Below are 14,028 nucleotides of genomic sequence, written 5' to 3'. Positions count from 1 at the left end.
GGTATTCCAGGACTCTCATGTCCATAGGGCTCTTGCCCACCTGGCTAGAGTGGGGAGACACAGTGGTTCCAGGGGTCATGGGGTCTCAGAGCAGCGGTTTCTGGAGTCAAGTGGTACAGGCAGGGATGGGGCCCGTTGGTACATTGTGCATGGCATGAGGCGGCATGTCATGCACAGTCCACAGCCCCACGTGCCCCCCCCCCATGAATATGAGGATGGCTGCTCTACTCAGAGTCCACGTGTGGAGGGAGGACATGTGCCCCCAACCCCCACCCAGGGGCCAGGTCCACGGGTGAGCTCGGCTCACAAGGTTCCATCTCCAATCCTCATGCTACAGTCACAAAATTGAGGCCAGGAGAGGTAGGGGCTGGCCCAGGCTGTGAGGTGGCTGTGCAGATGGGAAGGGAGGGCTCCAGCCTCCTAGTCCAGGGCTCAACCATCCAGTGGGGCTGCTTTGGGAATGACAGCCCCTAAGATCCTGGGGACCCCTGCCCACTCTTCCCATGTGGGGCCGTTTCTTCTAGGCTTGTCCATGTGCACACAAACACACCACCCCCTTCTAACTGCACATCTATATGCTTCGTATGCAGAGAACATTTTTGAAGTAGATGAGAAACTTAGCAGTGTAACCTGTGGAATGGAGCAATAAGATATTAGGTATAAAAACATTTTGGATGTTGTGATTTTTATAATACACAAATAATTTTAATTTCCAAAAATAGCTCATAAATTGCAGCAATGTGAGAAAAATATTTTTACATTTCTTTGAGCAGGCCTAAAATGTAGGGCTAATGTGTTTTTATAGACATCTTTTTAAAAATAATTGTTTTATTGTTGATTATTTATAGATAGAAAAAACTGACAAATTGTAAATTAATACTGATTTAGAATGTGCTTCACCTAAGCCTGGGAAATATTTTGTGACTCTGTAGAGATGAGTTTATTTATTTAGGAAATGCAAATGAGGAAAAATAATTGTATAAGAAGTTACCTAATAATTGTAGACTTCAATTTGGTTCTCCTGCCCTCTAATGGTCATTTCTCAAACTGCAGACAAAGCCATATTAAGGTGAAACATTTGTTAACTATTAAAATATAACTCAGGTGTGTGAATCATGCCTCAAATTTTGGAGATTTGAAGAACCTCAGGAATTTTCTCACTCAGTTTCTTTATTTTAACTTTGCAGTATAACCACTATATCTCAACTACATACTGTCTTGCGATTACAGACAAAATTGAATTCTGGCCTCTCCTGACTGTTTGACTTAGTAAATTACACAAAGTTACAGTAATTTTCATAAAATTTTTACATAGTATAATCTTAGTCCTTATAACTACACAAAGGGTGTTTTGCAAATAAATAAACACTTTAAAATATACCATTTCCTACTACTAACTCCTTTATATACTATATATTTAAATTTCTCATGTACACAGTGAGAAGTATGTACAATATTATTGACATCATGAGAGAATAAAGTAATATTAAGGGATGTTAATAAAACTTAGGACACCCCAGGCCTAAAACACTGAGTTTGGTGCCTTCACTTTTCTTCTTCTTTAAAAAATCTATAGAGTTGATTGTTTGAATTGATTTTAAGTTATTTAACCAGAATAATTTGGTGGTGTATTTTAATATTTTAATTTAAGCAACATTTATGTATCATATTTCTTCATATGTTAATATATGACAGCCTCAAAGACCTAGGTTCTTCTATAAAGATCAAGAACCAGGCCCCATTTTAGAGAAGGTGGGTTTTTAGAAAAACTAAAAAAAAAGGTGTTTTTAATTTTTAATTGAAGAACTTTGATGCAGAAACTGCAGTTTCATGCCCTGTCATGGTAGACAGAAAATAGATGCTTGTGGGCCCAGAGAAATTTAACCTTGGAAAAGTTACATTGTACAGAATTGAGTATGATTTCAGATAAAAATGATTACTGACTTCAAACAGATTTTTCAATAACTACACTTTTAGAGTCCTTTGTCCAAAATTGCTTCATTAAAAAAATCCCTTAAGCATTTCTCCAATAGCCAGTTCCAAATGAGATCATTTCTGATGAAACTATTAGTCATCTATAGACAGGTTACCCTGGTTAATTCTAGCCAGTAATGACTTTTCCTGCCTTGAATTTCTATGACATCCTGTTTATGCTGCATACACAGTACTAGCTTCATACATAAGAATGGGACAACTCCGAGAATGAAAGAAAAAGAATCATCCTGTAAGAGTTTAGCACATAAATCCCATACATAATGGGCAAAGTTAGTTGCTTGTAAAATAACCAGAGATGTATCTAGAAATGTGTGACTCTTCACAGGCTGAAACTGACTGACGTCTCAGGGAGGCAGATCAGAAACCCAGCCAGAAATAGAAAAGCTCAAATATGGGGCCAGTTGAACTATCTCCTGTATGAAGACAGTATTAAAATATTCATGGATCTGTGTTCATGTTAATTTAATAATAGTTATGTGAAACACATAAAATCCTATTGTTCTAAATATTAATTCAAGCAATTCTCACCTCCACCCCCAGGAAACAGGCATTCCTGTTAACCACACACATACTGAAACGCAGACACATTCAGTAACTTCCAGGATTTCGAACTATTAAGTGATGGAGCAGGAATCTTCCGTGGGTTCTAGAGTCACCACACATAAACACCGCCACTCTATACTGCCTCGTTTAAGATGGTGAGGGTTATCTTTATGTGTCAACTTGACCAGTCCTTGGGGTGCCCATATAGTGGGTCGAACATTTTTTCTTGGTGTTTCTGGATGAGATTAACATATCAATTAGCAAAGCAGATTGCCCTTTCTAACGCGGACAGATCTCCAAACAGCTGAAGGCCTGAATAGAATAAAAAAGCTGACTGTCCCCTGAATATGAAGGAATTCTTTCTGCCTGACAGCTTTTGGGGTGGGACATTGGTCTTCTGACTTGGACTCAGACTAGAATTTAAACCATTAGCTCTCCTGTGTCTCAGGCCTTTGGACTGAGAATGAATGACGCCATTGGTTCTCCTGAGTCTCCAGCTTAACTGCTGATGTTGGGACTTCTCAGCCTCCATAATCGTGTGAGCCAATGTCTTAGAAGTCACACACACACACGCAGAGTTACATACAAGTAGATAGTCTAGGTTCTCCCAGACTAACACAGATTTTTATAGAGGATGGGGAAATTACACACGCCACCTTCATGCGCTGTAAGCCCTCAAGAATGCGGGAATGTATGTTATCTTTCCACTGTATATCCAGTACCTGTTCTAATTCCAGCCACAGTGTATACGTCCCAAACTAAGCATGTGTTTACTGGGGAAAGAGGAGAAGTGTCCAGATAGCAAGGATTTACCCTCATTCTTTTTTTCATAGCACTGGCAGGGAAAGAAAGGGGTCAGATCTTCAGAGGAAGCATTCTTTTATTCGATTCTCAGGCACTTAGTGTGTATGTAGAATGCAGTATGTAGTACGAAACAGACCTTGTGCTTGGTGAAAGAACAGAGATAAAATACATAATTCCTGCCCTCGTGGACCTCACACTTATTAGGATAACTAAAATCTATATGGATAAAATCGTAATTAACAGGGTGACTTCCATATTAATCTTACATAGGTATGGACCTAATAAATGGAGCTTCTAAATACATGAATCCAAAACGGATAGAACTGAAAACAGAAACAGATCCGCAATCGTAGTTTCAATATACTTATCAGTAATTGATATTAACAAGTAGACAGAAAATCAGTAACGAGAGAGAGAGAATACCTTAACAACTTTATCCACCAACGGGGCATCACTGGCATGTACAGAGCACTAAACCCAAACAAAGCGGAATGCGCATTCTTTTCAGGAGGACCCGGGACACCGTATTCTGCGCTGTAAAATGAGTTTCGTTATGTTTAAAACGATTGAAATCCAACATCTGCATCCCTTCTGCCTGCAAACCCTCCCCTCTTTGGGTGCAGGCGGTGAGAGCTCGGAAGGGACAAGGTTGCATTCAGCGGTGATAGGTGGCAACTGCTTCCGATTATTCGGACTTGAGCGCAGCAACGTCAGACAGCGTGAGCGCAGCAACGTCAGACAGCGTGAGCGCAGCAACGTCAGACAGAATGAGCGCAGCAACGTCAGACAGCGTGAGCGCAGCGGAAGATTGTGAGAGATTCTCGAGAGGACCAATGAACAGGGCTCGACCCCTTGTAGTGACGTATGTAGAAGAGGCCCATCAGGTAGGAGTCGCCCCCCGGTTCTGGCGTGGGTCACTGGGCGTTGATTCGGCTTCCCCCAAATTAAAATAAACTACAGGTTCCCTCCACTTTTATTTTCCTGCAACTAAAAGAATTGCTGTAACTCTTCTTTTTCAAGCCCCGTCCTCTTACGTATCCGCCGTGGAGAGGAATCCATAGTCAAAAACCGCGAGACCAAGCGCCGCGGAGTTCCGAAGACCGGAAGAAGATTTTACGAGGAGCCGTAAAGCACGTTCCTTTCCGGTTAACGACAGCAGCTGCGACCGTCTCTGCCGGCCTTCCTCGGGTAAGCGGCTTTGCCGACCCTCGCGAATTCACTTCTCTCCTCATTCCGGGATCTTTCCTACTGTCGCCCCCGTAACGTTGGATCATGTTCAAGAAATTTGATGAAAAAGAAAATGTGTCCAACTGCATCCAGTTGAAAACGTCAGTTATTAAGGGTATTAAGAACCAGTTGATAGAGCAGTTTCCAGGCATTGAACCATGGCTTAATCAAATCATGCCTAAGAAAGATCCGGTCAAAATAGTGCGATGCCACGAACATATAGAAATCCTTACAGTAAACGGAGAGTTGCTATTTTTTAGACAAAGAGAAGGGCCTTTTTACCCAACTTTAAGGCTACTACACAAATACCCTTTTATCCTGCCACGTCAGCAAGTTGATAAAGGAGCCATCAAATTTGTACTCAGTGGAGCAAATATCATGTGTCCCGGCTTAACCTCCCCCGGAGCCAAGCTTTACCCTGCGGCAGTGGATACGGTTGTTGCAATCATGGCAGAAGGAAAACAGCATGCCCTGTGTGTTGGAGTTATGAAGATGTCTGCAGAAGATATTGAGAAAGTCAACAAAGGGATTGGCATTGAAAATATTCATTATTTAAATGATGGGCTGTGGCATATGAAGACGTATAAATGAGTCTCAGAAGGAGAACGCTGGGGCTAAATATGGACATTGTACTGTGTCTGTGTTTGTGTCTGTGTGTGACAGCATGAAGACAATACTTCTGTGGTTATGCTGAATAAATTCAATAGATGCTACAAAAAAAAAAGATTGGAATGAGTCCATATGTCCGTGTATCTGTGTCATTGTGTGCATGATTGTGTGAGTGTGTATGCCTGTGTGTGCATGTGTGAGAGTGTGTATGCATCTTTGCAGAGGGGTAATTAGTTTAGATTTGCCCTTGTCTGTTCAAGCAGGTATCAGTTCAAACACAGGTAAATTGTCTCTTGAAGCAAAATAGGTTTCCATGTCAAGAGCTTATGGTTTGTAAACACAACCAAAGATGGGAGTGAAAAACTGGCAGGAGGAAAATGACTGGAGAGGGACCCTGAACAACTCTATTAGTATGAATATTTAAGGGATGAGCATAAGCTGGGAAGCTTAAACAATTTTACTAGAAGCAGAAAATCCAGTAAAAAGTATACAGATGGAATTACTGGTTGTCCACCCAACAAATATTGCCCCTTTCCTCCTCGCTGGCAGAAGCCTGTGTCCATTCCTTTACTACACCAACCAAGTAAATGCTGATTAGTATGGGCTCACATGGTGGTTTATTTCTTGCTGAGATTGATACATTCGTAGGTAGGTATGGGGCTGAAGGCCAAGTAGGACTTTCTCTATGTAGAAGAAAATGAATGCTTTTCTCCCTTGGTTTTGAGTCAGTTACAGGTGAGTATGTGACCTGTGTTACTGGGTGCCAATAAAAGCTTCCTGGAAAAAGTTTTCAGGCTCTTGAAGAAAGATGCAAAGGGAGAAACAGCCTCCCTACACTAAATGGATGTTGGTATGTGCGATTTTGCTCTTGCCAACACACACACACACACAAACACGCACAATCTTGATACGCAACAAGTCTGACCATGGTAAAATTGAAAATGAAAAGCAACAGGGCCTTTGACTTATGAACTAGTAATTAACAGCCATGGAGACACTATATGTTGGGACACATTAAGGGCTGTAGCTAAGTTATGTGAGATAATAAAATTCCATTATAGATTACTCCATTTTTCCTTGATGTTTCTGAAGCTGAAAGCCAAAGATAACCCAATGTTTAGAGAATGGCATGGACACCCAACTGAAAAGTTACTTGAGGATAAAATAGGTCAGGTGAAAGTTCATCAGTGAGTTTTGCATGAGCCATTTCCAAATGTGTAGTTCTATTAGTGCAAGATCAATTGCAGCAGATTTACAGGTGAATGGAAAATGAGAAGCCAGAATGTGAAGGTTTAGACTTCATGTTATTCCTTACAGAATTTTGGTTGTGTATTAAAAGATAATAGGTGAAAGCTAGAGGAAAAATATAATCAAGATACTTTGTTTCGGAGTTTAGATTATTTTGCTGTTATTTTTACTGTTTTTTTCTTGTGTGTTTGTTAATGACATTTCTGAATATGTTTGTATGCTGAGGGGAAAGATTCACTAACAGAGGGATACCTGACAAGGATGTGATCAGTGGGATAGGGAAGTAGGAAGGAATGGCTCCAAGAGGAGATGTGGAAGGATGGCCTTCTATCATCATGAATATGTATTTGGATTATCTCCATTTTCATAGCGTAGTCATGTAACAACTCTTACACACTTTTTACCATAACATTGGTGTATATCTGCGGAGGATCTAAACTTCCTGGGGCACCAACAACTGATGAACACAGAGGCAGACAGTCAAGGTAAGCAACCCTGCAGTTTTTTTACTGTATCCTAACCAACTATCTCCACCAAAAGCTGAAATAGGAACCCTCTGGATCTATTCTAAGCCTTCTTTCAGGTCTCTTCACCTATACACACAACCCTACCTTCTGTTCTATCCTGATTCACCTGGCCCCTAGCTGACAGGTGATACAGCTGTAACAGCTGAGCTACAGGATCTCCAATGCTGAATGCAGTGCTATTAATAAGGGGATGGAGAGCTTTGGAGAAAGAGTGTTTATTGAGAGGAACAGGCAGGCTTGCTTCCTGTTAAGAAGCCTCACTGTTCATTGCAGGCCTCCTGCCTGGGGCCTCTCCAACTCCTGCCTCAGCTGCTTTAGAACAAAGCTCGGTGAACTGGGCCAATCTAGTGGGATAGCAATGAACGTGACTATCTACAATTTGCTGGGATTGAGGTGGTTTCTGAGATCCTGAACTTCCAGTACAAAATCAGGAAAGTCCGAGCATACAGGTATGAGGAGCACACTGTAGGAGGAGCTCAAACTTTATTGTTCTTTGGGTCCAGATGCCCAAATCACTATCCTGCTTTGTCCTGTGGGGAGAGCAGTGCTGGGTGTAGGGGTGGCCAAAGGTGCTGAAGTCAAAAGCAAAATCCCTGAGACCAAACACGTGGGAGGGGATGCCACTAGCCTGGGGCCGAAGGAGAAAAAACGGCAACTGGCTGCTCAAGCCATTCACAGGCTAGCCTCTGCCACCTTTGGGTAGCCAGGGGGACATCACATCTCCTGTGGCTGTTACAGCCCCTAATGCACAGGTGTTAAATTCTTGCTCTGTGTTACCATGAAAGGGAGAGACAGCTGAATTCAACTGATAGGGTTTGAGAAAACTCACAGAGAAAGGAAAAAAAAAAAAAAAAAGGGAAACTGCCAGCTCATTTAGGAAGAAATACATAAAACAATTAAATTTGTAGTTAAATTCTTTAAACAAAGAAAACTCCAGACCTAGAAAATTTCACTGGTGAATTCTATCAAATAGTTAAGGAAGAAATATTTTCAGAATTTCTTCTACAATTAAGTTTTGGGGACACTTCCTAGCTCATTTTATGAGGCCAGCATTACCCCCCAAATACCAGTCAAAGACATCATTAAAAAATAAAACAACAGGCCAATATCCTTCCTGAATATAAACACAAGTATCCTAAAAAATGCACAAAGTGAGTTCAGCAATATGTTAAAATGGCAAAATGTGGCATTTATTCTGGAAATGGAAGGCTGGTTCAATAGTCAGAAATCAGTCAGTATAATAAACTATATGCAGGGAAATCATGTGATCATTTCATTAGATACAGAAAACAAATATTTAACACCATTCAATATTAATTCATGCAAGTCTTCCTCAACCTGGTAAAGCAGATCTACAACCTACAGCTAAAAGGTGAAAGACCAAATGCTTTCTTCCTAAAATCGGGACCAAGATAGAAATGCCTCTATAACTACTTCTATTGGTCATTCTAGGTAGTGCAACAATGGAAGAAAAAAAGAAAAAAAGGCATACAAACAAAATTGAAAACAAAAAAATAAAACTACTTCTATTCATAGCTTAATTGTCTAAGAAAAATTCAAAGGAATCTACAAAAAAGCTACTAAAATAGATAAGTGAGATTTACAAATCAATGTTTTAAGATCAAGTGCATGTCTGTATGCTCACAATGAACAACTGGAAATTGAAACTTTAAAATAGACCATTTTCAGCAGCACCAAAACCCGTAAAAGGATTATGTATCCATCTAACAGGGTGTGTGCATGAGCTCTATGCTGAAACCACAAACACTTCTGACAGAAGTACTGATTAAAGGAGACATTAATAAACATAGTAGTGTGTTCATGAACTGGAAGGCTCTGTAAGGTGATACTGTCAATTCTTCCAAAATTTATGTACAGATTTTTAAGTATAATTTGAGTCAAAATCACACTGGATTTTTAAATGTGAACTGACAAACTATTTCTGAAATTTTAATGACAACTCAAAGGAACAGAATAGCCCAAGCCATTTTGAAAAATGGAGAACCAAAGTGGTGGGCTCCCACTCGCTGCCTCCAAGGCTTATTATAAATCTGAGGTAGGCACGTCAGTGTGGCTAATAGCAAAGGATAGACACATGAATCAAGGAAGCCAAGAACAGTCCAGAGATAGACCCACTAAATATTGTTGATTGATTTTCTATAACGTTGCAAAGGTAATTCAATTGAGGAAAATCAGTCTTTTCAACAAATGGTGCATGGGACATCCATATGTAGAAATATGGAACTTTGGTCCATACCTTGCAATGGAGACAAAAGTTAACTCAAAATGGATTATTGCCCTAAACATTAAAATGCACCAAATATCTAGAAGTAAACAGAGGAGAAAAACTTTGTGATTCTGAGTTCAGCAAAGATTTCTTAGGCATAACACCAAAAGCACTACTCTTAAACTTAAAAATATAATTAAAGTTAAGAACTTCTGCATTTTGAAAGACACTGTTAAAATGAAAAGACAAGACATAAATGAAAAGAAAATATCAGCAAAACACATGTTGAATAAATAATTAGCATTCCGAATATGTAACAAACTCAAAATTTAATGGCGAAAAACAGAAGCAATAAAAAAACTGGCCAAAACATTTGAACACACACTTCACCAAATAGGATGTATAAATAGCAAATAAGCACATGAAAAGATGCTCAACAACTTTAATCATTAGAGAAATTCAAATTAAACCGCACTGAGATGCCCCTTATATATCTGTTAGAATGGACAACAACAGAAAGGACTGGCCACATAAAGTGTTGCAGATAATGATTGATAAGGATTTTAAATATTAGGAATTGAGCTTTTCAAATTCTGGGGATTGATGATAATGTACAAGTTGGTACTATTTTTTTTTTACCTTGATGCACTTTCTCAGTCTTTTGCAAATCAAAGTCTCCATTACTCCTAGGACTACAGTCTCTTCAGTTCATCCTCACATGATAAACTCCAGGAAAACTTCAAAACATTTACAAAAAGCATGGTTGCAATTCTTGCATGTTTTTCAGCAGAGCTAAATTCAGGATATAAATTATTTCCTTTAAAAATTCAGTCGGCTCAACATATTTTCAAAAGAGGAAATTCCAAGGCTTTGAAAAGCACATCTGTGTCACAGAGAAAACACTTTGTAAGCAGAACAAGCCTTTCTGACTATGCAAAATATCAAATTTTTAATCACATGTTCTTCAGACAGAATGATTCAGAAATGTGGGCAGGCAAATCATGGTCATGTCAGAAGCTTAGCTAAACAACCGTTCTTTTTAAAGTAAAGCTCTGCCTTTCCCAAGTGAAGATTCAACCTGAAGATGACCTCACCTTTCCAAAGAACGGAAGGAGTAGCACCTCCCATGGCTCCTTATACACAAACTGATGTTGGTAATTACGTCTACATCCTTTTAAAATCAAATGTCAATTGATTCTCTTCTCTTATGTTTGTATTGTTCTCTATATCTCATTAAAATGGCAATGATGTAAAAACAAAGAATTAAAAAATTGTTAGTTGGAAATCCTGGCATTGGTGAGAACATGGGTGAGCCTGGACAGTGTTATGCTAAGTGAAGGCATTCTTAAAGCCACGGCAAATTCTCAAGCCAAAGAGAGCTGTGATTTGTTTGTTGTTGTGTTTACTGGTAATGCTGGGGGTTTTTTTTGTTTGTTTCTTAATTACCTTTGAGATTGTACTAGATGACATTAGAGAAGTGGCACTAAAGCTTTCAATTTCATTCTTTTAATTACAGGTAAAGCACTGTTTCAGGGAATATGAATTAAAAGTCAACCCTTAACAAAGCAATATGCAATCACTCTGTAATTAAAAGATGCTATTTTGCACTACCTATGTGTAGATGGACGCAGGAGAAATTGCCTGAGCTATGAGTACTTCCCCATAGCATTAGGTGGTGATTAACTCTCACAGCTGCTAGCACCATTACTTCCTTTTTCCTTCTTGGTGGCCCTCCTCCCCACCTATCCAGTTCTCCCTCCACAGCCTCCCCTCTGTATATATACCCTTCAAGTAGCCATAATTTATGAGAACAACCCTCTGTGATAGCATTATAACCCTTTTGGAGCTCACAAATGTAAGGCACAGAGAGGCTAGGCTTATTACCCAAGGTCACAGGACCTATGGATGGTGGATCTAGGATTGGACCTCAGAGTCTGACTCCAGAATCTGTGAGCTAGTCTGTAGAAGACACCACAATATTTCACCTACTGATTCCACGTGTTGTTTCACTTGTTAACTCGCCCCAGAGACGTGCAACAACTTCTGTTAGTTTCCTATTAATGAAAAAAACAAGTTAGAGCGCCTTTCGGTATGATCATCTCCAAAACCTAACCACCCCACTCGAATCCAGCCAACCTGGTTTATTAAGTCTCTCACAGGGTTTTTGTGGACATTTTGGTGTCTAGCTTTGCTTCAAACTGTTCTTTTATCTTAAATTTGCCATTCCTTCTTGGCCTAATTATGTTATTACTTTTCTTCAGGACTGATGAGAGTTTTACATTTCCTCTATTAGATTCTCCTTTGTTATGCCATTAACCAAAAATCAAATGTTCTGTAACCTTAGCAGAACTTAATGTCTGTGTATCTCATTTTGCCATTTTATCACACTAGCCTCAAGGAATCAAATAAAAGCTGCATCGATTGTCACGTAGGTTCCAAAACACAATACTGGGTACTTCGGGACAGCAAAGCAGTGTGACGCAGGGTCTTTGCACCCAGTGAATTATATGTACACACACACGCACACATATAAAGTTAAGATTGAAATACAAATTTTTAAAATAAAACCAAAACTATGAATAATAAGATAAGATGATACTGTTAGGATAGAATGAGCAGCCAGAGAGGAAACAAAGGCAGGGCCCTCACCATTGCAATCGAACAAAGAGCTTAATACTGGAGGCTAAAAGCAAAGGCTCACCTGTCGACCCAGTAATCCTGAGCCTGGTCTAATAAGGCTGCCAGGCGTTCCGAACAACATAAGCAAAACCATGACAGTGCAGGGGGCAGTCCTTGAAGGTCTGTGCATCATCTCCACTAGCTGGGAAAAGGAAAATGTGAGACTGTGTATTCAACCCAAGGCCTGGAAGGGAGGAGGGGAGGGGGACTACAGTGCTCAAAGGAATAAAACCCCCATAAAACATCTTTGGTTAACTGCCTGCTCCTGTCGCATATGCAAAACAGATGACCAGAGTCTGGAGCAAGATAAGGATTCAGGCTAGCCGACCCCCATACCTACATTTGGTATTCACAGCTCCCTGGGAAAAGCTGGCACCACCTTTACCCATCAATCAATATGTAACTTCTGCATTCCCCACACCGCCAACTACATAAGTCCTCAGAACAAAGGACTCTTTCTTCTGGTATCTTGGCCCTTTCTGGTCACCAGCCTCTGGCCACCTGGGCTCTAGCCACCCTTGCTTTTTCTTTGCCATTAGAACTTAGCACTAATAAACTTTGCTTGCACACTAGTAAGCTCTCTGATCTGTAATTCTTCACTGCGTCAGTGAGAAGAACTTAGTTTCTGGGAGTTTCTCCCATAATCATACCAAAGGAGCTGGCACCACACAGACATGATTTGCGAGGAAAAATAGCCGTTGACATAAAGAGGAGGACAAGGTAACTCGTGTATGCCCAGTCAAGGAAGATTTGTGAAAGATGCAAATGAGACCTCATGCCATTAAAATGGAACTTGTATTCAACTTGGGCAGAAGTGGAATGTAAGAATGGAGAAGAGGAATTAAAGCCCCGTGGGCGAGGGCTTTGTGTCATTGCACTCGTCTGAAGGCCATAGATCACCTAATCTTGATCTTAGCAATGGAATGCTTGTTTTGAAAGTGTCATGCAAGAGAGACTGGACAGGGAAAACTGAGTCCTCTAAACACGGAGGGCTGAGACTCTGAACCCAGGGAGTGAGAGCAAGATGGGAAGGAAAAGAAAGGTGAAAAAGTCATGTCTATGAGTTATCTACCCATAATTGAGTGTGCGCACCCATTCATGTGTTTTTAGCAGGAGCCAAATATTTGAGATTTGAACAGGCCAAGCCTACATGAGCTTTTCCCTACAGAATCCACACATAATTAGCAATTCAATAGAAACAATAGTGTCTGTTATCTGACATCATATGGCTTCTCGAGAACAACTCCGTCCTGCTGTAGACATTCTGCACTCTCTCACCTGCCTTACCAACACCGAAGGGGTGTTATACAATATAAATAAGGTAGCAAAGTATGTAGAAGCTATAAAAGTATCTTCAAATAGTACAACATCTAAAATACCATTATAAATAAATAAATGAATAAAATAAATAATAAGTCTAAAGGGTATGTGAACAACTTAGAGATCAACATTCATGGAATACCTAAGATACTAGCTCTTCCCTTGGAATTCCTGTGTTCAGATAGCCAGCCTGTTGCCTGTTCTGTGTGGCTGCAATACGTGTTTCTTCCATTCCTCTTCTGCATTTGGAATTAAAGGGGAGAAAGGCAAATCAGGAAAAAGGAGATTAAAATATACATTACCACAGAAACTGATAGAAAACACGGTTTAGTTGTGTGGCAACAACGTTTTTACATTTATATAATGACAAACCCACAAAATTTAGTGTCAAAAACTGTTGGAATTAAAGCTTCAAGACCTCGTAACCCTAGTGATTGTGGCCACACCCCACAACCTTGTTTGAACATCAATTTCATTATCGGTAAATGAAATAAACATAATTAATACCACCCCTACAAACACTCTTGTAGTTGTTTGAAGGACTATTGATAACATGTGAGCACATTCCATGTATTTTACGTGGTGTAGACGCACTACCCCATCCCCGAGATCATGGGAGACTGAGAGCAGCTGCTTGTGGGGCACTGCATGCGCCAGGTACTCCCTCACTGTGTACTTTGGAGAGAAATGTATAGTTCCAGAATTTGCACCTTGAATACATTTATTTGCTCGTTTTTCTTCTGTGTTTTAGCCAACCACGTATTTGAGCACCTTTCTTCTATTCATATAATTTTATCATATTGTATAAAGAAACTTCAACTGGGTTGACTTTAGTTTTTTTCAAAATCT

At 40.0% G+C, this 14,028-nt stretch overlaps 1 protein-coding gene across 1 annotated transcript; it reads left to right on the top strand.

Annotated features, from left to right (window-relative positions):
• The first annotated feature begins 4,096 nt into the window (after nucleotides 1-4,096).
• Nucleotides 4,097-5,286, top strand: LOC112321181 (malignant T-cell-amplified sequence 1). The gene is made up of 2 exons (XM_024578648.3): nucleotides 4,097-4,226; nucleotides 4,363-5,286. Exon 2 carries the CDS (start codon nucleotides 4,615-4,617, stop codon nucleotides 5,158-5,160), a length of 546 nt encoding a protein of 181 aa, XP_024434416.1. The 5' UTR covers nucleotides 4,097-4,226; nucleotides 4,363-4,614; the 3' UTR covers nucleotides 5,161-5,286.
• Nucleotides 5,287-14,028: the final 8,742 nt, after the last annotated feature.

This window comes from Desmodus rotundus, chromosome 4, assembly GCF_022682495.2.
Source record: "Desmodus rotundus isolate HL8 chromosome 4, HLdesRot8A.1, whole genome shotgun sequence".
Classification (NCBI taxonomy): Eukaryota; Metazoa; Chordata; class Mammalia; order Chiroptera; family Phyllostomidae; genus Desmodus; species Desmodus rotundus.
This window is presented reverse-complemented; position numbering and strand designations above follow the sequence as displayed.